The sequence below is a fragment of the Elephas maximus genome, chromosome 4 (genome assembly GCF_024166365.1).
Source record: "Elephas maximus indicus isolate mEleMax1 chromosome 4, mEleMax1 primary haplotype, whole genome shotgun sequence".
NCBI lineage: Eukaryota > Metazoa > Chordata > Mammalia > Proboscidea > Elephantidae > Elephas > Elephas maximus.
This window is the reverse complement of record NC_064822.1, coordinates 133,271,342-133,298,180: the sequence shown is the minus strand read 5'-3', so window position 1 is coordinate 133,298,180 and position 26,839 is coordinate 133,271,342. Positions and strand designations below refer to the sequence as shown.

The following is a 26,839-nucleotide window of genomic DNA, read 5'->3' as shown; positions in this document are numbered from 1 at the left end:
TTTTTCAGGACAGAAAACCAGTGTTTCATCAAATTCTCAGAAGTATCTGAAGTCTATAAATTCAATGATTATAATGTGACAAAGCCATTTTAATCCATTATTCCATACACTAGAGTTTCCCTAAATATAGTATTCTGTTGGTGATATGAGAGGTAACTTTCAGGTTGTATGTAAAAAAAAAAGGAAAGAAAGAAAAAAACAAAGTTAATGTCCTTTCTCTTTTTAAAAAACTTTTTAACATGGAAAATTTCAAACATGTATAGAAGTGGAAAGAATAGCATAATGAAAACCCACATGTCTATCACCCAATTTCATCTATGTTGCTGTTAGTTTCTGTCCAGTCAATTCCAACTCATGGCAAGTCCATATGTGCAGAGTAGAACTGCTCCACAGAGTTTTCAAGGCTGTGACCCTTCAGAAGCAGACCGTCAGGCCTGTCTTCCAAGGTGCCTCTAAAAACCAAACAGTTGCCATCAAGTTGATTCCGACTCATAGCGACCTTATAGGATAGACTAGAGCTGCCCCATAGAATTTCCTAGGAGCGCCTGGTGGATCTGAACTGCCAGCTTCTTGGTGAGCAGCCACAGTTCTTAACCACTATACCACCAGGGTTTCTGAGGCGCCTCTGGGTAGGTTCAAACCACCAAACTTTAGGCCAGTAGTCAAGCACTTAACCATTTGTGCCACCGAGGGACTCTATAAAAAAAGAAAACCTAAACCCGTTGCTGCCATTCCAACTCATAGCAACCCCACAGGACAGAGTGGAGCTGCACCATAGGGTTTCTAAGGAGTCGTTGGTAGATTCAAACCGCTGACCTTTGTGTTAGCAGCCAAGCTCTTAACCACTGCACCACCAGGGCTCCATAGCCCCATATATTCCCGTCGTTATTTTCAAGTAAATCCCAAATACATATAATTTTATTTGTAAATTATTTTAATATGTTTCTATAAAAGATAAAAACTCTTTGTTTAAGCATAATTACAATACCATAATCATACCTAAAAAATAAACAATAGTTTCTTAAAATCAAGTGTTCATAATTCCTAATTGTTTTATAAATGTTCTTTTTCTCGTTTGTCAAATCAAGATCCAGATAAGGCACATTCACTGCAACAGGTTGTGATATTTCTTAAATTTGTCTTTATATATCCCACCACCTCCATTTTTACTTTCGACAGTGATGCATTTATTTTAATGCATTTAGTGAATATACACACGATTTCAATGCCATTAATTACTGCTTGAAACATGGCTAACATAGATATTTAAGCTTTAAAAAGTGAATTAATGTAAAGAAAAAATATTAAGTAAATAATAGCACCAATAAACATGAAAAGTTTTCAATGTGGTCATTAACAGAGGTTGGTAAAACACCACTTTAGGAATACTACCAACATTTTTAAAACACATTAAACCTAAAAATACCTACTTTTACAAAGGTCAAGAAAGAGTTCTTCGATTCCTTTGTTCTGTTTGGCTGAAGTGTGATAATGTTTTGCTCCTACAGATTCTGCATACCTAAAACAAAAAGGTAACTTTAGTGACTGATGTAAGTTTTTTCATGTTTTTGTCATGACTGCGGTTTAAATATTTTACAGTAGCAATGTTCAGAGAAATAAGATTAGACAGTTGTGTAACATATTTCTATACATTGAATCAAATTTTACGTAAGAGTACAAATCTAACAAGATTTGAAATTTTTATAGATTAGTTTGGAGCCCAAACACTTTAGAAGTTTTTGTGACTCACTACCTATTTGATCATGATGGCTTTCTTTTACATCACTCTTGTGTTTTTTTTTTTTTTACTGAAATAAAACAGGAAAGAGTGGAAAGTCTTTAAAATAATGCCAAAAGCTCAGAAATTACCAAGGTAAACATGCTTTCCTGAATCCAACAGATCAGTCTACATTAAGAGGTTTGAGACTACCTAAATGGTAAAGCACGATGTATAACAAGGAAGATCCCAACGTCTACCAGGGAGTGATGGGGGCGTAACACTTACGATTCTGCTTCTTGAATGGAAACATGTCTCTCCCTTTCCAAATCTATTTTATTACCTAATTGGGGTAAAAAAAAAAAAATCAATCTTTAATGCTGTTTGATTTTTATAATGAAAAATAAAATTAAGCCAACTCATAATACATAATGGCCATTTTGATCACCTGTAAAAATGATACAAATCCCCAATGTGACTTCTAAATATCCTATAACTGTAAAGTTAATCCTGTGTGGGTTGATCATGGCTGTCAAGATAAATGCCTTATCTTCCTTCAAAGGGTTCAATCGTCTCTCTCCTGAAAGGTACGCCCTCTGTCAAAGGAAACAACTTTTCCAAAGAGAGGAGCACTCTTCTTTGATTTAGGGTACACGATGAACTAAGACTTCACAGGAAAACTAGTGGATAAATCTATGATTCTTAGCCAAGTGCAAATGGTAAAAAAAGAATTTTCTATAGTCCTCAATCAACTTAAAAACCCATTGCTCTTGAGTTGATCCTGACTCACTGCAACCATATACGACAGAGAACTGCCCCATAGGGTTTCCAAGGAGAGCTGGTAGATTCAAACTGCTAACCTTTTGGTTAGCAGCAGTAGTTCTTAACCACTGCACCACCAGGGCTCCCATCAACCTAGAGACAGTAAATAATTATGGAAGGTTTGTCTTACAGGTTACGAAAATATACTAGGTTAGCATCTTGGTTCCTAAGAGTACTTTGTTTTCCTGGCTGATATAAACTGGTTAAAATAAGAATTAAAATGTATGGATTTTTAAGCACTCCATCACCATGATGGGAAAAGACACTTTTTTTGCTGAAAAGACACTAGACAACTTAAGATGTGTATTATCATGGACATTGAAAATTGCTGAAAACAAGTTTAACTTTCCCTAAACAATGGCACCAAACTGAGACTACAAAAAGCCAGCAGAACAATGAGGAAGATTTCAGGTGCTATAATAATGTTTCTTTATCTTGATACTGGTCAGACAGGTATATTTAGTTCATCAATTAAATTTATAGATTAAAAAAAGCCAAGAGACAAAAATGAAGGAACTATAAAATGCTGAATCCTTACTGCATAGCAGATAGAAGTTAAGCTGAGTTGGTTAAAAATACAGGTTATGAAAGGTATTAGAAATAACAGATAGGAATGGGGAAAATATCCTAAAGAAGGCCACTTAAAAAAATATTTTCATTTTTTCTATTAAGATTTCTAGGAGGAAAAAAGGAAACACTATAAATGAGGTTACTTTTTCTTGGGGCGTTAAAAAGTCTAAAAGACAATTTCAGATATCAATATTTCCCGAACATTGAAGGATTCAATAAACAATGCAATACCTAGAATGAAATGTTCAAGCCCAGGCGTCCCATGAAAGACCTGAAATAATTTAAGCATCTAATTGCTAGCAGGCACAGGAACTATCTGAAACCCAGAGCCTCAGGTTGCAAGGAAGGGAAGTAGGCTGTATATACTAAAGCTCAACTGGTACCAATGAATTCAGTAATGATTTCTTCCTTCTTTGAAGGGTTATCTGTCTACCTCTGCAAGAAGTGCCATATTAGTTCTGATGTCCTACACTTTTTTTTTTGTCAGTAAAACTTTAATTTGCTAAATATTATAGCCAAGTTCTTTGTTTTGTGCTACAAGAATGCAAAATGCACCACCTAGTGGCCGGTGGCTCAAGCAAACAGAGGCACAAGATTCTTTCACTCTAAAGAGGTAAACAGAATTGTTCCCCTTTAGATGGCAAGGAGGCTTTTGCTCAAATTAACTAAAAGTGTTTTTTTTTTTTTTAGATCTCTAATACCTCTTGTTCCAAATTCCACTTAAAAAAAAAACAAACCCGCTGCCATCGAGTCAATTCCGACTTGTAAGGACCCTATAGGACAGAGTAGAACCGCCCCATAGAGTTTCCAAGAAGCACCTGGTGGATTCGAACTGCCGACCTTTTGGTTAGCAGCCATAGATAGCACTTTACCACTACACCACCAGGGTTTCCCCAAATTCCACTAGAATCACCAAACCTATAAAAAGAATAAGGATAGGGAAAGTAGACAATCACCTTACTGCCTCAAATGAACACTTGGGAGAAGTTATTCAGATACTGCTTTATTATTTAACAGTATTTTAAACTATTTTAATAAGTTGGTAGGTTATTATCAAAAGAATTAACTGTTTTCATAACAAGTATTATTTTAAACTTAATCTGTTAGTGAATGTCTTTCCAAAACTCAAAAATCTTTTCAGCTTTCATATCCTTTGAAAACAGCTAAGGGATTAAGGCTCACACTTGTTTCAATACTAGAGTACAGCTAAGACGGTGCTGGGATGAGAAAGAAGCATGTGTGGAACTTCATTTTGTGAAAATGTATTTTGCAGCTAAGATTTGTGTACTTTTTTACATATACAGCTTACATAAAAAGTTCTAAGTAAAGGTCACATGGAGTTTGATTTCAGCCTAAATGTGAGAAAAACACATCAAAATTAGTAAAAACGTAGCTGCCTTTCTGAAAAGAGGATTGAGTCATCACCAAAAGCCTTCATGCAACAGTAACATGACTATCTACATGAGACTGTGGCATCACATGAAACTAGTAAGTTGTTCCCGACACCTGTGTATGGAGAGGCTAAATCAGTATTACAGCACAGAGCCTGGCACAAAGGAGCCACTCAAAAATATCTGTGGAAGAAAAGAAGGTGGGTTGAAAGAGAAAACTAATTAATTCCTAATCCCATCCACAGAGGTTCTGATTCAGAATGTCTGGGATGAGGCCTGGGAGACTGTTCTTTCTAAAGTTTCCCAGGTTATCCTGATGATAAGCCAATTTTGAGAACAAGGGACTAAGTGGGCTTTTAAATATCTTCCTACTCTGAATTCCAACAAAATTCCATGTCACACTTGCCAACAGGAAAAAAAAGAGGCAGAGAGAGCTTTTTATACTCCATATTAATCATTAATAAACTAATAATTATTAATTTAAATAAAATTAAATGAAGACTATTTGACTGTACTTGAGGTAATAAGCTACTAGATCCAACATTTCTAAACTTTCTTGTAATATGAAAATAAAGAATATGAAGTTTAAATGAATGATCTGTTGAACTCAGGTAACTCAGCTAATTTTTTATTAATGTTACTTTGTGACCTTGGTCAAGTAACAGGCTTCTTCAACTTTCTCAAGCATATATTAGTTGTTTCTCATCTCTCTTCTGAGAGATGGCCAGAATCCCAAATAATCAAATCTTCAGTCATTCACCTACTATGGTCACACTCCTCCCAGCAAGTCCAATATACCAGACAAACCCAGGCAAAACTTACTAATGACTAGCTGAAGTTTTGGCCCCAAACTTCAATGTAATCTCCTACCCCAGAAATTACTCTCACCATCTAGTCTAACATATAGCATCTAGACTAAGAAAAAATATATATATAGAGAGAAGCAGGCCAAATCATTCACCTTCTTGGCCTTTTCACCCAAGACTTGTACCCCGATCTGTGACTGTTACATTTACCAATCTAAGGATGACAAGACACCAGAAAAGTAAACTTAAGTTTAAAAAAAAAGTTCTCAGAATTTTCCCAAGCTGACCATTCTTTTCTTTCATTTCCACAAATTTGTCTGCCCTCCACTAAAACTACTCTGGTTTCTTCCAAGCCATTGCTATTACACCAGCCATTTAAAAAGGAAGAAAGAAAACGGAAAGTGGTTATACATCATAAGGGTTAACAGCTTAAGCAGAGGGACAGAGACTGACTCCAATTCAGCTTCCATCTCTGAGAGCTGGCTGATATTGGGCAAGTTATTAAGTATTTACAAGCGTCAGTTTAGCTTCCTCTATAAAGTCCTCATAGGATTATGAGGATCACACGAAATAATGTGTAATGAGTAAACAGCATAGCATATGGTATACTTTTCCTACTCAATAATTTTTATGTCATAAAAATAATAATCTAAAGACAAAAGGAACCAGAAATTTCAAAAATGAGTTCTAGAGTTCCTTTATTCCTCCCATTAAGAATATTCTCCACCTAGAATGAAGAACACCAAGGACACAAGGTAATTACAAACCCAAGAGACAGAAAGGGCCACATGAACCAGAGACTACATCATCCTGACACCAGAAGAACTAGATGGTGCCCAGCTACAACCGATGACTGCCCTGACAGGGAACGCAACAGAGAACCCCTGAGGGAGCAGGAAAACATTAGGATGCAGACCCCAAATTCTCATAAAAAGACCAGGCTTAATGGTCTGACTGAGACTGGAAGGGTCCAGTGGTCATGGCCCCCAGGCCTTCTGTTGGCCCAGGACAGAAACCATTCCCAAAGCCAACTCCTCAGACAGGGATTGGACTTGAGGTAATAAGTTCAATGGGTTGGAAAGGGATGCTGGTGAGGAGTGAGCTTTTTGGATCGGGTGGACACTTGAGACTATGTTGGCATCTTCTGGCTGGAGGGAAAATGAGAGGGTAGAGGGGGTTAGAAACTGGTGAAATGGACACGAAAAGAGAGAGTGGAGGGAGAGACTGGGCTGTCTCACTGGGGGGAGAGCAATTGGGAGTATGCAGTAAGGTGTATATGGGTTTTTGTGTGAGAGACTGACTTGATTTGTAAACTTTCGCTTAAAGCACAATAAAACTTATAAAAAAAAAAAAAAAAAAAGAGTGTTCTCCACCTTAGCATCATGATCTAATTGTATCCTTGGAGTAAAATTTGTCTTTGACTCAAAAATATGTATAGTCAAATATATAAAACAAGAAAACTGGCTTAAGTCACTGAATTTAATTTAAATATAGTTCCTGCGCTGTTTATTTCTAAGCAAAATCTTATGGTAAAAAAGTAAAGGTCTAATTGAAGCAAGGCTGAAGGACTTGAAGCCTCATATTTTTAGCTTCTCCCTTGCTCTCCAGGGCAACCCTTTAAGTACCGACTTTGAATCTCCTGGAAGATAACATTCAAATCCTGAAGTATTCTAAAATATTAAATATTAAATGCTGCAATTTTTCCTTTCTCATATAACATTAAAATGAGAACTACTTGTTTACTATTTCTTTAGGAAAATATTAAGGAAACAAATGACATATTTTTAAAAAGTAATGATGCTTACCAACTATACATAAACAGATTTCATTTCCCAACATTTTCCGTAATTCTTTGACCCAGTTTTTTACCTGTGTATACAAAAAAGCAGATATGAAAACAAATCCTGTTACAGCAACTACCATTAACAACACCCCAAAACTCAACACTGTCAGAAAATTTCAGAATTTTATCCCACAGCCATATATTTAGTTACTACATGGAATAATTCACTGTAGAATCATTTATTACCAGCTTATGTTGTAAACCACACACACACACACAATATGAGTATTTTTCCATACATCTATATGTGGATACATACAGAAGCACCTCTAATTAAAATTTTTCATAAATCTTCCAGAGATCCAAGTAAATCTATTCACCAGAGCAAAATCTTATCAACTCCGGCCTCTGCAGACACTTGGAAAAGACACTTTGGACTTAGGAATAATACATGGCTTAAAGCAGCCTTTTGAACCATAATTTGTTCCTAAATAGCAGGTCTAGGAGCGTCTGTGTTACACACTTAAAAAAAAAAATGTTTATGGGCACCAAAATAAAAAGTGTGGCAAATAAATTTTCATCATTGAGCATATAACAGGGTTGCTCAACTGTAACATCACTGACATTTTGGGTCAGATAAGTTCTTTGTTTTGGGGGCTGTCCTATGTATGTGATGTATGATGTTTAGCAACATCCCTGGCCTCTATCCACTAGCAGCCAGTACCACTTCTCCAATAGTGAAAACCGAAAATGTCTCCAGACATTGTCCCCTGGCAAGCAAAATCAACCCTGGTTGAGAACCACTGGTATACAGTATCTCCAGTAACAAACTAATTCCCACTATGGCTCAAGCATAGCAGAAGGTAGAGCTGGAATAAACTAGAATTAGGTAAATCAATTTTTTGACTAATGACTTTAAATATTGTGATTATAATAAAATTCCAGGATAAAGAACTCTGACACTTTTCATTTTTTATAATAGAATTTAATCTATATGTAATCAAATCAGAAAGAATTTACACACCTTCCTAAAAAAAATACACATGCATCTATAAATACAACACTACACTACATCTGTGGTAAGCACTTACTGGGCATCTGGTTCTATGGTACGAACGTGACAGTTTCACACTCCTATGCTCTGCAAGAATGCAGAGGAATCCTTATAAATCCTTATAAAAGCAAAGGTAATCAATATCACCGTTTTGTCTTTCTAACAGCAATGAACCAATTTTCTAGTGCAGCCTCATCTTTTTGTTTCACTCACATTTATATACAAAGTTCTCAGCAAACCATTTAAGTACCATCTTAGTTGGTGGTACTGGTATAAACTGTATATCCTCATTACCTCAAAAGAAATAAGCCCAAATCCTATGATGTTATTACTCTACTCTCTGTACATATAATACCAATTTACTAATCTAACCAAGTTTTTAAAAATTTCTTATGCATCTCTAATTAGATCCTACCTATTCATTATACCCATACATTCCATGGTGATTTAAAGATGGCCACAAATTCTTTACCACTCCTGAATCTGAGCTAGCCTTGTAATCTATTCTGACCAAGAGAATGTGGCAGAAACGATCCTGTGCAGTTCTAGACCTAAGCCTAAGAAGCAGCTTCTGCTTTCACTCTTGGGATCTAGCTGTCATGTAAGAAGCCTGGGCTGGAATACAGAATAATGAGAGCAAATGTGGAAAGAATCCCTGGAGAATGAGAAACCCATGGATGTGAGGCCACATGGATGAGAACTAGGCCTTCTTAGATGGTCCAGCCACAGCCAAGCTCTCAGTTTACTTGTAGCTGCATGAGTGACCCCACTGAGACCACATGAAGCAGAGAAACTGCCCAGTCAGCCCATAGAATAGTGAGAAATAATAGATTGTTGTTTTAATGCAGCAAGTTTTGGGGAATTTGTTATATAGCAGTAAGTAACTTTTCAACCTAAAAGACTCATCCTCTTAATAAAATAAACCATTTCTTTTCATGCATAAAGTCAGGAAGGAATCACAAATAGCACCAAACAACAGCTCCAAAATAATTTTAAAGATCATTAGATCTGCAAGCTACTTGTTTCATTTTTCTACTCCTTGTACTAAGTTTTTCTACTCATCAATAATAATCCAAGGACTAACTTGTATGTCTGCTCCACCAGATTCAACTGGAAAAACAAACAAACTAGAAAGGCAATCAATTGCAGCATGAACAAACCATAACTCAAGGTTAGAAAAGCTTTTGCCTTGGAAATTACCCTCTTTAGTTATACATCCCTGACTAATTTATTCAAAGAGGGATTTTAGGAGAAAAGGTCAAATAAGTAACCCATCCTGACTGTGAGGAGAATTCAGAGATAAGTTTACTGGCAACTCATTTTTGATCTCCACTTTACAAGTCCTGTATTTGAAGTGTACTTGGAAGATAGGTGAAAGAAATAGAGGAGCTTTAAGACAAACAATACCCAGCCTGTTCCTGTAAAATTTTATTACAGTCTCCAGGATTTTTAAGGAGGAGAAAGAGCTTAAACTTGACTCAGTTCCTCCCTTTTCCTCTTCACAGTAAGAGAGCCTGTGCAACCACACGAAGTTTTCAGGTGCCCAGCGGGTGTATAACAAAGAAATATTTATGATTTTTCTTTAATGGGGAGGAAAAAAGTCCCTATATTTTTCTGAAGCTCTATTCCTAAATATGATAATTTCACTTTTCCTAATTTCTGAAAAAGTGTGTATTAACTGTAATATGAATTTTAAAATATGAATGGTCACCATTTATGTATAAACTATATACTTTACCTTTAAAACCAAGACTAATCACATGAACAAGGTATGCTAATGGAGACTGGAAAAATCAGTGCTGTTCTTCTGATTAAGTCATCTACCCATAAGTAAATAGAATACCTTCTGAAAAGAATCTTCATCTGTTATGTCATAAACTAAAATAGCTCCATTTGAATCTCGGTAGTAAATTGGACCCAATGCATGAAATCTCTCTTGACCTGCTGTATCCTAAATAAAGCAACAAACACTTATTAGATCAGAAGAAAAAATATATACATTGGGTATATTTCAACTATGGTGAACTTATGTCTAATTGGGAAGTGGGGCATGGAGTCACAGAAAACCCCTATTAAAAAAAACAAGGTACAAAAAAATTTTAAGAGCCAAATTATAGCCCAATATTTAATGCTTTACTGTTTTACAAATGTCATTTTCCCCCTCCCAACCCAATTCCTCCTCAGCAATCTCCCCAGCCCCACTGAAAAACCAGTTCAGATGCCAGAGAAGCAGAATGGCCGCACTATAAGCCAGCTACCATGGAATAGGCCCTGCCCTAAACCCAGATTCCCTGAAGATGAGGGGGATAAGGACAGGCAGGCTGTTGGCCCACTTCGTCTTCTATCTGAAGTGGAAGCCCTTTGACTTGACCCTTCCCAGATGAAAAGTTATGATACCAATATTCAAATATTAAATTCTTTTCAACATATAATTCTTAACCAGATTTTAGAAAAAAATGGGTTTTTTACCCCCAACCCCCCACCAAAACAAAAGAACAAACAAAATTTTTGGCTAACCTTCAGTTAACAATAACGACCACAACAAAATAAAATCCAAAAATTAAAATTCCTATTCTCCGAGCCAATTAAGTTATTAGAGTACAAAGAACAGGCAGAAACCTTCACACATAAAGTTGAAAAGATTAACTTACCCATATGGCAAGGTTTACTCTTTTTCCACCAATATTTAACTTCTTTGTTAAGAAAGATGCCTAAGAAAAAAGAAAGATATGTTAAACAATGTTTCATATAAAATAATGTTTCTAATCTTGACAACTATATATGAATAATCACACCAATGTGAAACTCAAGCTATCTGGGAGAAAAAGTGATCACTGAGTTTTTATTAATGACCAAACATTTTCAGTGAAGACAAATTATTGACATTCTTATCTAAGAAAAAGATATTTTAGTTCATGAACTCAAATCATAAAAATACACAGAAAAATGTAATTAAGTACTTTTTATTAGTTTTTCCCCTATATATACAGAACAAAATTTTTCTTAGAGCATTTAATTTGATGCCACCTTACCTACTGAATATAGAGTCTAATCTTAAGATATATAAGTAATGTTTATTGGTGGTTTATTTAACCATATGAATGCCAATATAATTCAAAATGTTTCTGCAATTATTTAATAATTCAATTATTTAACATATACAGTATTTAATAATTGTCACAGGTACTGATAGCACAGATATGAAAGGACATAATTCCAGGTTTCTAAATTCTAAAATTTTTTTTTAAAAATTCAATACCGTGTGATAAATGCTAAAATGAAGAGTCTTGCCAAGTATATTCTAAGGAGAGTGCTGAAAAAGGAAACGCAAAGCCTGCCTGGGTGAGTCTAAGGAACCTTCAAAGAGAAGGTGGTGATGGCTCCTTTTGTGGCAGGTCAGATGGGTGAAGCCACAGAAGCCGACACAGGATCCCACGCCTTCCACCATACAGGGAACTCCAAGTTGGTAAGGTCAGGACCAGAGACGAGTCCGCAAAAATGTGCAAACGCTGAATCAAAAAAGGTCCTAGAATTCCATGTCTAGAAGCAGAGACTTTAGCTTATGGTTCTTAACAAATATGTCTTGAAACATTAAACATATACCAAGAAAAAAAAAACTGTACGGTCAGGTATATTTGCCAAATGCTGCATATTGTCCTGTGTCCCCTTTGTAGATTGACATGCACATTAATACATGGAAGCTGGCTAACTGCATCTATCCCAGCATTTCTCAAACTCATTTGACCACAGTCTCTTTTTCCCTGGAGAAATATCTATTGCATCCTAAGGAACAGCTGTTAAGAAACAGTACTGTTGACAATCAAGAATAATGAAGGGTTTTAAGGAGCAGGGAAATAAAAGATTTGTATTTTAGGAGACAACTCTGGGATAGGAGTGGAGATTAGACGATAAAGGATAGGACTAGTCCTGGGAGACAGAAGGCTATTACAAAATTAGAGAGAAAAACAAAAACGGGCCACAACTAAGACCATGAAGAAAGAAGAGAATCAAGAATTAATGAAAAGAAAATGTTCTCAGAATCCAGAGAGTGAGCTGACATACTTAAAAAGAAATAGAGAGCAGAGTTCAGAGATGTATATAGATACATTTGGGTGTTATCTATTAGCAGAAAAAGGAGTCCTGGTGATGCAATGATTAAGCATTTGGCTGCTAACCCAAAGGTTGGTAGTTCAAACCTACTCAGCGGCTCCATGGGAAAAAAGACTTGGTGATCTGCTCTGTAAAGATTACAGCCTAGAAAACTCTATGGGGACAGTTCTACTGTCACACTGGGTCACTACAAGTCAATGGCACCTAACAACAACATTAGCAGAAAGTACAGAGAAGGAAGACAGATAAAAAGTTAGGCTAGTGAGTTACTGCTGAAGTAGCAGGAACCTAGATTTCAGGAAGGCCTTTTTGCTATCAGCACACCAAGGAAAATTACAACAAAGAAAAAGTCACTGGATTGGGTGATTAACTAGAGTCTACAGATAGATAAAAATGGCAGAGCTGAGACCAAATCAGGGAAGTCTACCTTCAAGGCCCAAGATATACTACTCAATATGCAATGAAACAAAAAACTATACAGGAAAGGGTAAAAAAATATATAGCAAAAGAAACAACTTGGAAAATAAGAAGACCAAATATAAGTAATAATAAACGCAAACAAGGACTTCTCTCACTCATGTAACGTATGGGCTAAGGATATGAACTTTGGAGGAGACAGACCTGGAATTGAATCTCAACTTTGCCACTTAGTAGCTGTGTAATTTATTTTACCTCAAGCATTTTCATAATTTCAGTATCAATGCTATGCAGACGAAGCTCAAAATCTGAATCCTATCCAAATACTTAACGGATAGGCCAATTTAGATGTCTGTCTTCTTTCAGACATATTTAAAACTGAACTGATCTCTCCAACATTGGCTTCCCATTCTGACTTCAGTACTTTGATCATATCCTTCAAGTCACTGAGGTTTAAAATCAGAATTATTAAGTTTTTTCCTCCCTTGCCATTCCGTATCTCCCTATTTCCTCTGGGGCTCTACTACCACCCATCTCATATTATGCCATAATGTAAAAACCTCTGGTCTTCCTTCACACTCTGCTCTGCCCCTGCCCCGCATGCCAGATTATCTTAACAAAGTCTCCCTGACTAAGAGAAAAAAAAAATATATATATATATATATATATATATATATATATACACACATAAACTCATAGATGGGTTCCCTAATAAGTTTTCATTCTTAAACTATCATTTAACCATCTTTTTACACTCTATCCCTAGTGGCAGCTACCAGTATAATAAACTTTTTGTCATAGAGTTTTGTGGGGATTTTTCAACAGAGGGAAATGCATTACAGCTGGTAAAGCTCCTTTATTTCCTTTCTACTATCCCCTCTGAAACTTGCCACCACCCTCCCACGAATTTAAGGCATAGTATAAAGAAAGTCTCTCCTAAGGAACCATGAACATACAAAATAATTTTACTGAAAGGTTACTCAACACAGTGTAGACTATAACAAAAATAAATGTAAATAACCTACATGTCCATTAATAGGAAATTAATTAAAAAATACACACATGGCTCATCCACACAGTGAACCACTACACAGCCATTATTCTATCACTACTGCTAATCCCAGCTAACAATTATTGCAGCTTACTTTCTGCCAGGCACTTTTTACAAAATATTCATAAGCTTTTCTTTAAGGGAGTAAAAACTGGAGAGCCCTAACCTAAAAAGTCTTAAAACCTTTGTATCCAAGGACCTCCACAATTTGGTCACATCTATCTTCCTAAAATAATTTCTACTATTTTTCTACTTACTCTCCAACTTATATGGTTGATTCACATTCCCTCTAATTCTGTTCATAAAATTCCCCTCTAACTAGCCCCATTCTTTTTTTCTCTCTCTGAACTCCACCTACCCAAGTCCAGTGCATGACCTCTTCTTCTTGAACCTTTTAAGTTTTCTTATACTACCCACGAAATCCACACTGAATTTCTCTATCCTGAAGAATTTTAAGGAAACTAATCTTGTAATATATAGCATACATTAACTTGTACAATGAGTTATCTTTTCATGGGTAAAACTCTTCTATTCAACTGGATTTCATACTTTTATATATTTAACACTTTCATAGTGCTTACAATGAACCAGACAGTGTTCTAAGAGCTTATCATTTAATTCTTCTAACACCCGTGAGGCAGATATAATTACTCCAATATTATAGGCGTGAAAACTGAGACACAGGCAGTTAAGTATCTTGCCCAACATCACACAGGAAGTAATGGAACGAGACTTAGAATCCAGGCAGTCTGGTTCCAGATGTAACTGATAACTGCCAAACTATAGTACCTTCCAGACTGAGGTCTCTCTATTACTTCTCCTCCAGTAAAGGGCAGAGAGCCATAAGGTCCCTGCCACAGGAAGCACCCAAATATTGTTATTGCAGATAAACATGACTACACCACGTGCCTAGGTAGATCAATGAAGGCATAACTCAATTTACGTAAGAGATGTGCTGCTATAAATTTCCTTACACACTAAATTATTTCAACTCAAATATCTGAAAACACTAGCAATACACACTATCAAAGGATCCCTAGTTAATATCCCCCCTCCCAATAATGAAAAACTTATGCCTGACCCTATGGAAAGATTCCTTCTGTAATATAAATCATCTCATTTTATATATATCTTAAATTTTTAATATGTTATAAATATCTTAAAGAACAAGTACCTTCTGTTTAAGAAATATTACTATATTTGAGAATAGAACTGAAAGACTTTATGTAATATCAAGATAGCAGCAGCCAAATGGCTGAAATTTATCTTTACTTTAATCACCTTTATGAGGCATACTTAATTTGGCCAGACTACTGAGATATCATTTCAGTTTATAATACTCTTACTCAGTGGCTATGTGGCAGTATGATGGGGGGCGGGGGGAGGGTGATTACGGACTTCTTTCAGAATCTGATGAAAGCTATGAAACCACTGACTCCAAAGAAAACTGCTCATATGCATATACCAAAAACAATTTGCACACATATCCAATAGATTAAAAAATCCCTGGCATCCCTGTGAAAAACTCCCAATCTAGAAAGGGGAGGGGGAAAATGGCATTAAACCCTATCAATGCAAAGGCTCTGGGAACATAGGAAGAAAAAATAGTACATATTATGTGTCAAGCACTGTGTTTAGGGCTTTCTCACTTAATCTTTACAACTCCGTGAAATGGGTAATTAGCCTCATTTTACACTTGTGAACCTGCGACTTAAAGAAATACAGGGACTCACCCAAGGTCAGACAGCTCAGTCAGTGCAGTGGGTGGAAGCCTGTCTGACTTCACAGCGCCTTTTCCCACAGCTGCCTCTTCTAGGACATACACATACATTTCCTAACCTAGGACTTCTCCACTTAGACGCTAAGAGTTCCTGGACACCAACTTATCTCCCAAAACATTCTCAAAGTAAGGAGGAACAAGGTAATGGTACATTTCCCACCCTACTGGCATAAACTGAGATACAGCACCATCACCCCTTCTAATCCAAATCATTTCATCTTCCATACTTTGAGTATTAAAAAAATAATAATAACAATAATAACCTCATTTGTCATTTGCACCTGATGCTTTACCAAACATCTTATCTCAAATCATATCAGATGACTTAAAAAAAGAGAGAGAGAGAAATAATAGGAACAAATTATATCTGCCAAATAAAAGTCTTTTTAATCATTTTTTTGGTTAGCAGGATCACTTACTGTGTTTACGGACTATTGGCAAAACAAAATATCTAAAGTAGCATTGTGTAACTGTAAGGAACTTGTTGAAAACAACATAGTAACTAAATTGTGAACAATTCAAATAATTCTCTGTCTTCATCTAATATCTACTAAGTTCAACAGACTTTCAATAATAGGTAGGGGTATATGTGAGTATGTGTATAATAGTTAAAATATTTTTGCAAGAGTCACTAAAACTATTTCAGGCTTAAGTATTTAAAGTATCTATTACCATTTCTAGACTTAAAGACACCAGAGGATTCAGGCAGATAATTTATAAAAATTAGTTCTCTGTAACAAGGCAATAAAAATTAGCTATCAGAAAACTAAGTTGGTGCTTCAGTACTTCTGTATTTAACTTTAGGTACTAAAAAAGGGTTAATAATCAGCTTAGAGTCAAGTGAAAAACTTTTGAAAGGACAGCTGAAATCACTTCTAAGGAGTAGCTCAGAGTCCCTGAGTGGTACAAACGGTTCACATACTTCGGTGCTAACCAGAAGATTCAAAGTTTAAATCCACCCAGAGATGCCTCAGAAGAAAGGCCTGACTAACAATTTACTTCCAAAAAATCAGCCACTGAAAACCTCATGGAGCACAGCTCTACACTGACATACATGGGGCCTCCATGAGTCGGAATCGACTTGACAGCAATCGGTATGGTATGGTAAGGAGTTGCTGGGAGCACAAAGCAGAAAATGGCAGTAAAATATGAAATGCTAATATATTAAAGATTCATAGCCACAATTCAGAAAACCTGTCTTAAAAAACCAAATCACCCAACCCTCTACAGTCCACATATACGTAGTAAAATACTGAGGGAAGAAAAAGACATCACCTATTCTATTTTATAAAGATATTATAATGAATTGCCTGAATCAACACTGATGTGGCTTTCAGAGCTACTTAGAAGTTATTTCAGATTTTTAAAATATTAAGCTTACTAACAAGGAAACCAAGATTTCCAGGCCAGAGACTATGATACAAACTGTAAAACCAACTCCTAGGACTTGAATGCCAGGTTTTCCTCAGGAAGATTAAAAAAAAAAAGGGCAGTAGACTTAGCTTAAGATAAAGTTCTACACCATTACTATTTGTGTGACCTCAGAAATTTAATCTAAGTTTTAGGTTCCTCATTTGCCAAACCATCAGGATACTACCTACTCCAGCAACCTAACAGCACTGCTTTGCTAGTCAAATGGCATGCACCTATCCTAGACCTCAGGAGGCAGACAGGTGGAATTCCACTAACAGAACTCTAAAAGGAAAGATGACTATACGTTTTCTGACTATGAACAATATTACCTTCTACATAGTGTAGTCAAAGGGTGAGAAGGCACTTAAACCTGAGCACATAATCTCAAGATGCGATTTAATAAGGAAAAAAAAGGGGGAAATGAAAGAATTGATGATACAGGAGCAGATATAAAGAGGGCACACAAAAGACAAGAGGTAGATACAACCAAAATGGCACAATCATTTAACAATAAAGGCAAGATGGCTAATTGATGGCTAATGTAATGTCAGAATAAATTATGAACAACGAGAGCTACCTCCCTTCAAGTAATGTTTGAAACAAAAAAATTAGAGTCCAGTGCCCCTACTAAACTGTTAGCCTTCGCTAAAAGCTCCCTGAAGGCAAGAGAAAGACTTTGCACATCTTCAAATCCCTCAGCTAGCGCAATGCTTGATATATAACAGGTTTGAAACGTTTCTTGAATTTAATTGCTTAGGTTCAGTAGTATTGCCTTAATAAACATCAAAGAAAAGCAGAAACTCCCTTGCTCCAGTTGTCTTTCTTGTCTGTCAAGTTTATCAAAGCCTCAAATCGGGAGGAAATCAAACAAGAGGGCTTGGATGCTCTATATGAGTTCAGGTTTCCGCAGACCAGGTAAAGGATACTGAGTTCTCAGAGAGCTTACCTACAAGATTACTCCAAAACTATAACTAACCTATGAGGACCTCTGGGAAAAGGAAATAGTACTGAAACATCAAATCATGGCAAATACCACCAATTTTTTAATGTAGTGCTCTCTTGGAGACAATATAGGTTCTCAAAATAATCCATTTGAAATTAATCTCATTACCTTTTTTGACTGAGTTACCACAAAACAAACAAATTAAGCACCAAATATTCAGCCAACAGCAAACATTTATTAAACACACACATGCCAGGTGCTGTGCTAGGCACTTTGCATATGATGGTTCTCTATCCAATCCACATAACAGTTCTATAAGGCAGGTGGTTGTTGTTTCTTAGGTGCCATCAAGTTGCTTCTGACTCACAGAGATCCTATGTACAACAGAACAAAACACTGCCCGGTCCTGCACCATCCTCACAATTATTGTTATGCTTGAGCCCACTGCTGCAGTCACTGTGCCAATCCATCTCGTTAAAGGTCTTCCTCTTTTTCACTGACCCTGTACTTTACCAAGCACGATGTCCTTCTCCAGGGACTGGTCCCTCTTGATAACACATCCAAAGTATATGAGACGAAGTCTTCCATCCTTGCTTCTAATGAGCATTCTGGTAGTACTTCTTCCAAGACAGATTTGTTCATTCTTCTGACAGTCTATGGTATATTCAATATTCTTCTCCAACACCGTAATTCAAAGGTATCGATTCTTCTTCGGTCTTTATTCATTGGAGGTAACACCATCTTATAAATAAGAATCCAATTTACTACATTAAAATAACCTGCCAAAATCACAATGTGTATGAAGTGGGAGTCAGAATTCAAATTAAAGTCTAACTTCAAAGTTCTTTCTCTTTCCATAACATCATATGGCCTCTTCATAGATCTGGGTACTTAGTAAACATAACAAGTATATCTTGTCTGCTGCAAGCATTTGACAAAACATCTCATGATATCCCCTGTGGGCAAGACTGATGTGGCTAGGGCTAAAAAAGTCAGGACATTTGTAATGCTGGAATAAGCGCTTTCATTAAAAGATCTGTGTCCAGTGGCTCATAGCAGTCGGTCTTAAACGGTTTTCTGCTCCCCTATTAACAACTGTGTTTCTCACTCAAGGGGAAAGAAGAGGGGATGGGCTGCGGCCCATGTGTAGTCTGAAAAAGCCCCATCCTAAGATTCTGCACTGCTAAGGATTAATGCACCTCTAGTTATGCATGCCTGGTGGCATAGTGGTTAAGTGCTACGGCTGCTAACCAAAGGGTCGGCAGTTCGAATCTGCCAGGCGCTCCTTGGAAACTCTAAGGGGCAGTTCTACTCTGTCCTATAGGGTTGCTATGAGTAGGAATTGACTCGACGGCATTGGGCTTTTTGTTTGTTTATTTGTTTAGTCATGCATCAGAAGCCCTGGTGGCACAGTAGTTAAAGCGTTCGGCTGCTAACCAAAAGGTTCATGGTTCAAACCCAACAGCTGCTCCAAGGGAGAAAGATGTAGCCAGCCGTCTGCTTCCATAAAGATTTAAAGCTTTGGAAACCCTGTGGGGAAGTTCTACCCTGTCCCAGAGGGTCACTATGAGTTAGAATTGACTTGATGGCAGTGGTTTGATTTGGTTTGGTCATGCATCACTGGAGACTTGCTGCAAAGCTCTGTACTTGGCCCTCTTCTGTTTCTTTTAATGTCTTTGTTAATAACCTGATGAGAACACTGCAGTAATTTTCATCAAATTTCGAGGTGACAAAGTTAAAATGGGTAGCTCATCTAGACAGTAGGGATCACGCCTTATTCCTCTTTGCATGCCCAGAACTCATCCCAGTGTCTGATTCAAAGGAGCTCAACCAATGTTTCCTGGATTACAGAATCAAGATTTAAAAGGACATTAACAGGCTTAACTGTTGGAGCAAATTTAGCAAAACCAGGTCAAAAAAATCAGGGATTTAAAAAAAAAACCGTACAATCACAGAATTTGAGGGATATCTTTTTTTTTTTCCAGAAATTAAGACTAAGATGTTTTAATTCACAGCAAGCCCAGTATTAATAGATGCGACAGCTGCCCCAAAAGCTCACAGAATCTTTTCTAACCTTATCATTAGAAAAGAATTCTCAACAGAGATGACAGCCTACATTTCTCTCATTCAAACCACACCTGGAATCATTTCAGCGCATCAGTGCAATCAGTGCATCAAACTTTAAGAAAACACATATCAAAATGATGAAATGATGTAAAATAATGTCATAAGAGGTTCAGTTAAAGGAACCAGAGCTGTTTACCCAAGGCAAGACTCAAGTGGATACGATAGCTATCTCCAACTATCATAAGAGATGTCATGTGAGAACAAGATTAAGAAGGCAGAACTAGTACTAGAAACTACAGGAAAACACATTTTGGCTTTACATGTGGAAACACTTATTTGAAATTAGACCTGTCTAAAAATGAAATGGGCCACATCAGGACATAGTGAGTTTTCTACTTTCTGTATCAGTTCATCTCACTCCAAGATGTTCACACAAAAGTGGACAATCATTTGACTGGAATACTAAAAGACTAAAGTAGTGAACCATAAACTAGCTCAGGTTCCTGCCAGTCATAAGATTCTCTGAAATACAAATGCTGAGAGTGTACTTTGAAAAACATAGTGTATTTTACAAAGGTGCATAGTTTTGTTGACAAGACTGTATCTTCTGATACACGATATACAAACAGATCTCCCCTCCATTTGGAAATTAAAAACATACAAGGTTGACTTATCAAATTTCTCTGGGGAAAAAAAAGTTAGGAAAAACGAGATGAACTAATATATAAGAGAAAGAACTTAGATATAGTACTGTTTCCATACATTAGAGTGCTACAAAATCCTGTATTCTGTAATATAAGCCAGACACTGTTTGTGATGAGTTATACGAATATTATGATTAGGACTGCTTGCTTTTGATACTGGAGATCTATCATAACTTCACCCTCTCAGGGAGACTGCAGTGGCTTCTCTCAAATGTTTAAAATCCTTTAGTGTGCTTTTAGCTTCCAAGATATTTAAGTTCCAATGAAAGCGTAATTTTTAGGCTGAAGGGCTAAATTATCATTAAAAAATTTTTTTAACTAAATTATGATGGTTTTCTTTTTTATCTTAAATCTGTAGCACAACGAAAAATGCTAAATGGATTGTTTACCAGTATCCAGAGACTGTGAATTAATTGCTCAAGATGTAAAATCACGCCTGGATTCAAATCTGAGCTCGGACCACTTAAAGCATCTTGACTTGTGGCATTATGATCACCAGCAAATCTGTTTCCTCACCTGTAAAGTGGGGCTAATAAAACTATCCACCTCATAGGCTGTTGTAAGACTTATTTAGTGCAATAACAACTCACTAGATGTTAGCCATTATTACTTTACCTAAATAAATTTGTAAATATCCAAATGACCACAGGTATTTATCCTACAAATTTCCTTGGTCCAAAATATAGGCTCTCACTAGTGACATTCCACAATGACTAAAACCCACTGCCATCGCGTTGATTCTGACTCATAGAGACCCCATAGGGGTCTGAGGCTGTAAATCCTTACGGAAGCAGACTGCCACATCTTTCTCCCAAGGAGCTGCTGGTGGTTTCAAACCACTGACCTTTCCATTAGCAGTGGATCGCTTTAACCTCTGCGCCACCAGGGCTCTTTAAATTTGTAAACCTCCAAATCATCATAGGTATTTATCCTACGAATTTCCTTGATCTAAAACACAAGGCTTTCACTAGTGACTATAAACCATTAAAATTTTATACGTGCTCTTTTACAAGCATTTAATTAAAAAAATGCAGTTTCCTGACATTTAGTTTTGAGATATTAGGCTTTACACAGGAGGAGTAAAAATAGAACATGGAATCAGAACCTGAGCATCTTCCTGAATTCTAGACGCAGTTTAATAATAGCACCAAACAACAAATGTCACAACAATTAGGGGATTGGGCATTCTACAAAACAGTGTCCCCGTTCTTGCACACTACACAGTCACTAACTAAGATCTATTGTACATTTAGTGTAGTAACAATAAAGACAGAAAACTTACACTGGGGCCAAGTCTTAAGTGCTTTCATATATATTTGTCCTGACAACTGTCCTATCAACTAGGTACTATTATCTGTCCCATTTTAACAAAGAAACTCAAGCAGAGAGTGGTTAAGTAACTTGCCCAAGGTCAAACAGCTAGTTAAATGATGGAGGTAAGATTTGAATTTTAACAAAGAAACTCAAGCAGAGAGTGGTTAAGTAACTTGCCCAAGGTCAAACAGCTAGTTAAATGATGGAGGTAAGATTTGAACCTACAGAGTCAGGCTTAAATGTCCAACAGATTCTACTGCCTCTTACTAAATTAATCAAGTTGGAATAGCAGGATTTTTCTTCTAGCAGGTGTGAACTAATGGGGGAAGGGGGAATTACAACTCCCTCAAATGCCTGAGTTCACTCCCAATTAACGATTGCATTTTAACACTTTTCTAACTACAATGTAACTGCAAATGAAAGCCGGCCCTCTGTTACAGGTACAGGAAATAAATAGCCATCAGCAACTAACCTTTATTTTGGAGACCAATTGTCGGCAAGTATTTACATGACGTTTCCATGTGGGTCGACTTACCTCGCAGAATATGACTGACCCACAAGTCAGACCCGCGCAGGCAACTATGAAACTAACTGCGTAATCCACCTGAGCAAGCGGTCATTTCAAAAACCCTCCAGAGACGAATGTCTTGCCAATCAGAACCTTACTTGAGAAAAAAGCAGGACAAAATGGAACTCGTATAAACACTTAGTCATGAGTAAGCGCTTAAGTTACAAATCACCTAGTTTGCAAAATCAAATCCGCGGATAAATTCCTAATTCCGAAAGAAAGAAAAAGGGCTGATACTCAGTGACTGAAGAGTGAAGGCACCTAGGGCCCAAGCGGAAGCGCATCAAAGGGGAAAATCCAGCCCACCGGTGGGGACTCCACAACGTGCGCAATCACCACGGGGACACTGGGGACTTTTCAGGGCCCTTCCACTCCCCTCCCAATAGCCTGCCCTCATGCCTACAAGCTGCCCTGACCCTGTGCGTCCCCAAGGCGAGTACAGCAAAGGCAATCCTAAGGCGGCGGTGACAGGCCAGAGATTTCGAGCTCAGCTCCAGGGGCCAGGGCAGCAAAGTCCTCACAGCCCCGGAGGAGCCGGGGCCGCCGAGGCGCCACCTCCAGCTACGGGGACTGCCGGCCGCCGCCTCTACCTCCGCCCGCCCCGGATCCGCACCTGCAGAGTGGTGATGTGCTTGTCGTTGAACTTGTTCTCGCAGTAGCGCAACACCAGCGACGTCTTCCCCACGCAGCCTTCCCCCAGCAGCACCACCTTGAACGAGTAGGCTCGACCAGCCGCCGCCCCGCCGCCGCCGGCCGCAGCCATCCCGTCGCTTCCCCGCCGCCCGAGCCCTAGAGCCGCGCCGAGCTGTCCACAGCCTAGACAGAACCTTCGCAGCAGAGGCCGGCGCAGCCCACTCCACACCGGCCCTGTGGACCCCGAGCGCCGTCTCCACTCCCTCCTCAGAGTGAGGCCTGGAAGAGCCGAGGGCAAGTCCGAGAATGAGGAGCCCCAGCCACCACGTCAGGAACCGGAGGAAGGGCGAAGAGCGTTCCTTTTCCACCTCCCTCTAATGGCGTCTCCTTCCTCCTACGTCACATTGCGGGTCACGTGACCGCCGCGGCCCGGGGCGGCCCCTGGGCCAGAAGAACGCGCCTGGACCTGGGCGGGGCTTCTGGGGCCTCTTCCTGAGGTGGAGTTCAATGTCGCGTCTAGCGCCCACCCACAGTCTTCTACCTGCCTTCCACCACTGCGCTGCAGTGGTAAGAGCCTATGAGAATAAGGAATCAGTCATTTGAGGCAAGCCCAGCTAGGTGGAATGTTGAAATGCAGAGCCACCGCGTTCTTGCCCTGGGAATATTCACAAGGCTAATAACTCCTCACACTAGGGGTCACTGTAAGACAAATCTGCCAAGATGCCCTTTAATCTATTCTTTGTAGGATCCCTAATCAGAGTTATTGAACTTCTTTCAGTTCCCCAGACCCCCAGGTTTCCTACGCATTATCCAGGTCTCTGCTTAAACCTCAAAGGCTCTCCCGACCACCCGATCCCGTCCCCTTCGCTCCTACCCCCCCCCGCCCCCGCCCCACTAAGGTATTTATAACACCGGTACTTTCGTTGGCCACCCGGTCCCAGTCCCGTCCCGCCTGCCCCCAACTAAGGTATTTCATAACACCAATATTTGCCTTACCAGCGCTTACCACACTTCGTGGAAATTGCTTTGGAAAGTATTTCTCTTATTTGGTTTAGATTTGTTAAGGGCAAGCGCTGTGTCTGACTGACTTACCTCTGAATTCCCAGCCCCCAGGACCAGACACGTAATGAACCAAAACAAACCGGTTGCCACTGAGTCGATTCTGACTCAAGGAGTCACCTTGTGGCACATTTTAAACAAACAGTTGATTGTGACTCCTAGTGACACTGTAAGGCAGCGTACAACTGCCCCATGGGATTTCCAAGGAGAGGTTGGTGGATTTGAACTGCTGACCTTTGGTTAGCAGCTGAGCTATTAACCACTGTGCCACCAGGGCTCCATGGCACAACAGGCACTCTATAAATATTTGTGAATGAGTGAATAAATGATACATCTTAAACCAGTATGCCCTGGCTCCGCAGTTTTTTCTGTCTTCTCTGAAGCTTCTGATTTTCCATATTGACTCCACCTTGATGGAACTGGCTTGCTTATTGCTTGTATTTACTCATCTGCTTCCCATTTCCTTTCATGAAACCTACCTACACTTTTAAGGAACCATATTGGTGTTTCCCAAACTTTGTAACTAGAAATCCGATGTCAGTTGGGCAAACATATTCTCTTTCATCTGACTGCTTTTTACACCTCAAACTAAAAAAAAAAAACTAGGCTTAAAAAAAAAAAAGTCTTCCATTCACAAGTATTTGAGCGTGCCCACCATATGCCAGGCACTATGCTGAAAATGGTTGGAGGGTCAAGTCCACTCAGGGGCACCTTGGAAGAAAGACCTGATGATCTGCTTCTGAAAAATCAGCCATTGAAAACCCTGTGGGGCATAGTCCTACTCTGACACACATGGGGTCGCTATGAGTCAGAGTCCACTGGATGGCAATTGGTTTTGGATCCCCGAGTGGTACAAATGGTTAACATGTTTGGCTGCTAACTGAAAGGTTGGCAGCTCGAGTCCACCCAGGGGTGCCTCAGAAGAAAGGCCTGGTGATCTACTTCTGAAAAATCAGCCATTAAAAACCCAATGGAGTCACAACAGCCAAAAGGTAATAACAACCTAAATACCCATCAACAGATGAATGGATAAACAATATGTGGTACACACATATGATGAAATACTATTCAGCCAGTAGGAGAAATGAAGTCTTGATGCATGCCACAATGTGGATGGCGCTTGAAGACATTTGCTGAGTGAAATAAGCCAATGACAAAAGAACAAGTATCGTATGACCTCACTTGTACAAAAAGACAAGAAAAGGCAAATGTACAGAGACCAAAGTTTATTAGTAGTTACCATGCGCGAGAAGGAAGAAGAAAGGGGGAGAGGGTTTATTGCTCATGGAGTACAGAGTTTTGGTTTATGGTGACAGAAAAATCGCATTGATTAAGGGTAGGGTTGCACAGCCGATTATTGTAAATGCTGTCAATAAGTTGTACCCCTGCAAAAAGTTAAATTGGTGAAAGTTGTGCAATAGATATGTTTACCAAAAAAAAAAAAAAGAGTAGCTGCTGAGGCTCATTGCATACAGCCGAACACCTCATGGGATTTGGTTCCTTGGTTTGGAAGTTTAGGGTCATAGTTTCATGAGACATTCCAGTAAATAGGCCTAATAACATGTTTAGTGCTTCTCTTCTACCTCCTAGTTTGTTGTATAGTGCCTGGGGTCTTAAAAGCTTGCAAGCAACCATCCAAGTCACAGCAATTGGTCTCTATTCACCTGGAACAACAGAGGAAGAAGAGTCAGGAATAGGAGGAGAAAATAGAATGTGTGGCTAATTGCCTCTCTGAAAAACTACCTCCTTTGCCATGAGACCAGAACTGGATGGTGCCCAGCTACCATTACTGAATATTTTGATCAAAGATTCCGTAGAAGAATCCTAATCAGAAGGGGGGAAAATGCAGAACAGAATTTAAAATTCTTATAGAATCCAGGCTTTCTGGAGGCTGGATGGACCTGAAACTATTGCCCTGAGATAATCTTTAAACCTTAAACCAAAAATATCCCCTGAAATCTTCTTAAAACCAAACAATAGTTTAGCTTAATGAGTAAAAACTGTCTGCCGTGAGCCTCATGCTCTTTTAAGAACTACCTGTATGGGATCAAAGTGACAACAGCAACTAGAAAGATTAGATTGGAACCTTAGGAGGCAATGGGTTTGTGTTAATGGAAAAGGAACAACTCAGAAAAGGAAGGTGAGAATAGTTGCACAACTCCAAGAATGTAATCAATGTCACTGAATTGTACATGTTGAAATTGTTGAATTGGTGTATGTACTGCTGTATATATTCTCAACAACAAAATAAATTTTTAAAATTTTAATGAAAACAAAAAACAACCCTATAGAACACAGTTCTACTCTGATACACGTAGGATTGCCATGAGTCGGAACCAAACTGATGGCACCTGGTGCTGAATAAGTCTTTGTCCTCATAGAGCTTACATTTTTAGCAGGGGAGATAGACATAGTCAATTATACCGATAATGCTTTCATCACAATCATGATAAAGCAGTTTAGAGTATTTTACATATTGGGCTCCAATTAGGGTAGCTTGCCAGAGACATCTTCCTGGAGAAAGTGACCTTTGGGTAGGAGTAATCTAGGCAAGAAGGGGAGGAAAGTTTTGCAAGCAGACAGGACAGTGTGCCCAATGGCCTTGAAGTAGGAAGAACATGTAAAGTTGCGGAACTG

General features: G+C 38.4%; 1 protein-coding gene across 1 annotated transcript in view; it reads right to left on the bottom strand.

Moving 5' to 3' along the window:
• RAB21 (RAB21, member RAS oncogene family) overlaps positions 1-23,565 on the bottom strand; it is a 35,788-nt gene extending 12,223 nt beyond the window's left edge. Inside the window, exons 1-6 of the mRNA XM_049883904.1 lie at positions 23,124-23,565; positions 10,795-10,854; positions 9,987-10,094; positions 7,112-7,175; positions 2,006-2,060; positions 1,431-1,519 (exon numbers count right to left, since the gene is read on the bottom strand). Of these exons, the coding sequence (XP_049739861.1) occupies positions 1,431-1,519; positions 2,006-2,060; positions 7,112-7,175; positions 9,987-10,094; positions 10,795-10,854; positions 23,124-23,273 (526 nt within the window). The 5' untranslated portion in view covers positions 23,274-23,565. The remainder of the gene's footprint in view (positions 1-1,430; positions 1,520-2,005; positions 2,061-7,111; positions 7,176-9,986; positions 10,095-10,794; positions 10,855-23,123) is intronic.
• Between the last annotated feature and the right edge of the window lie 3,274 nt (positions 23,566-26,839).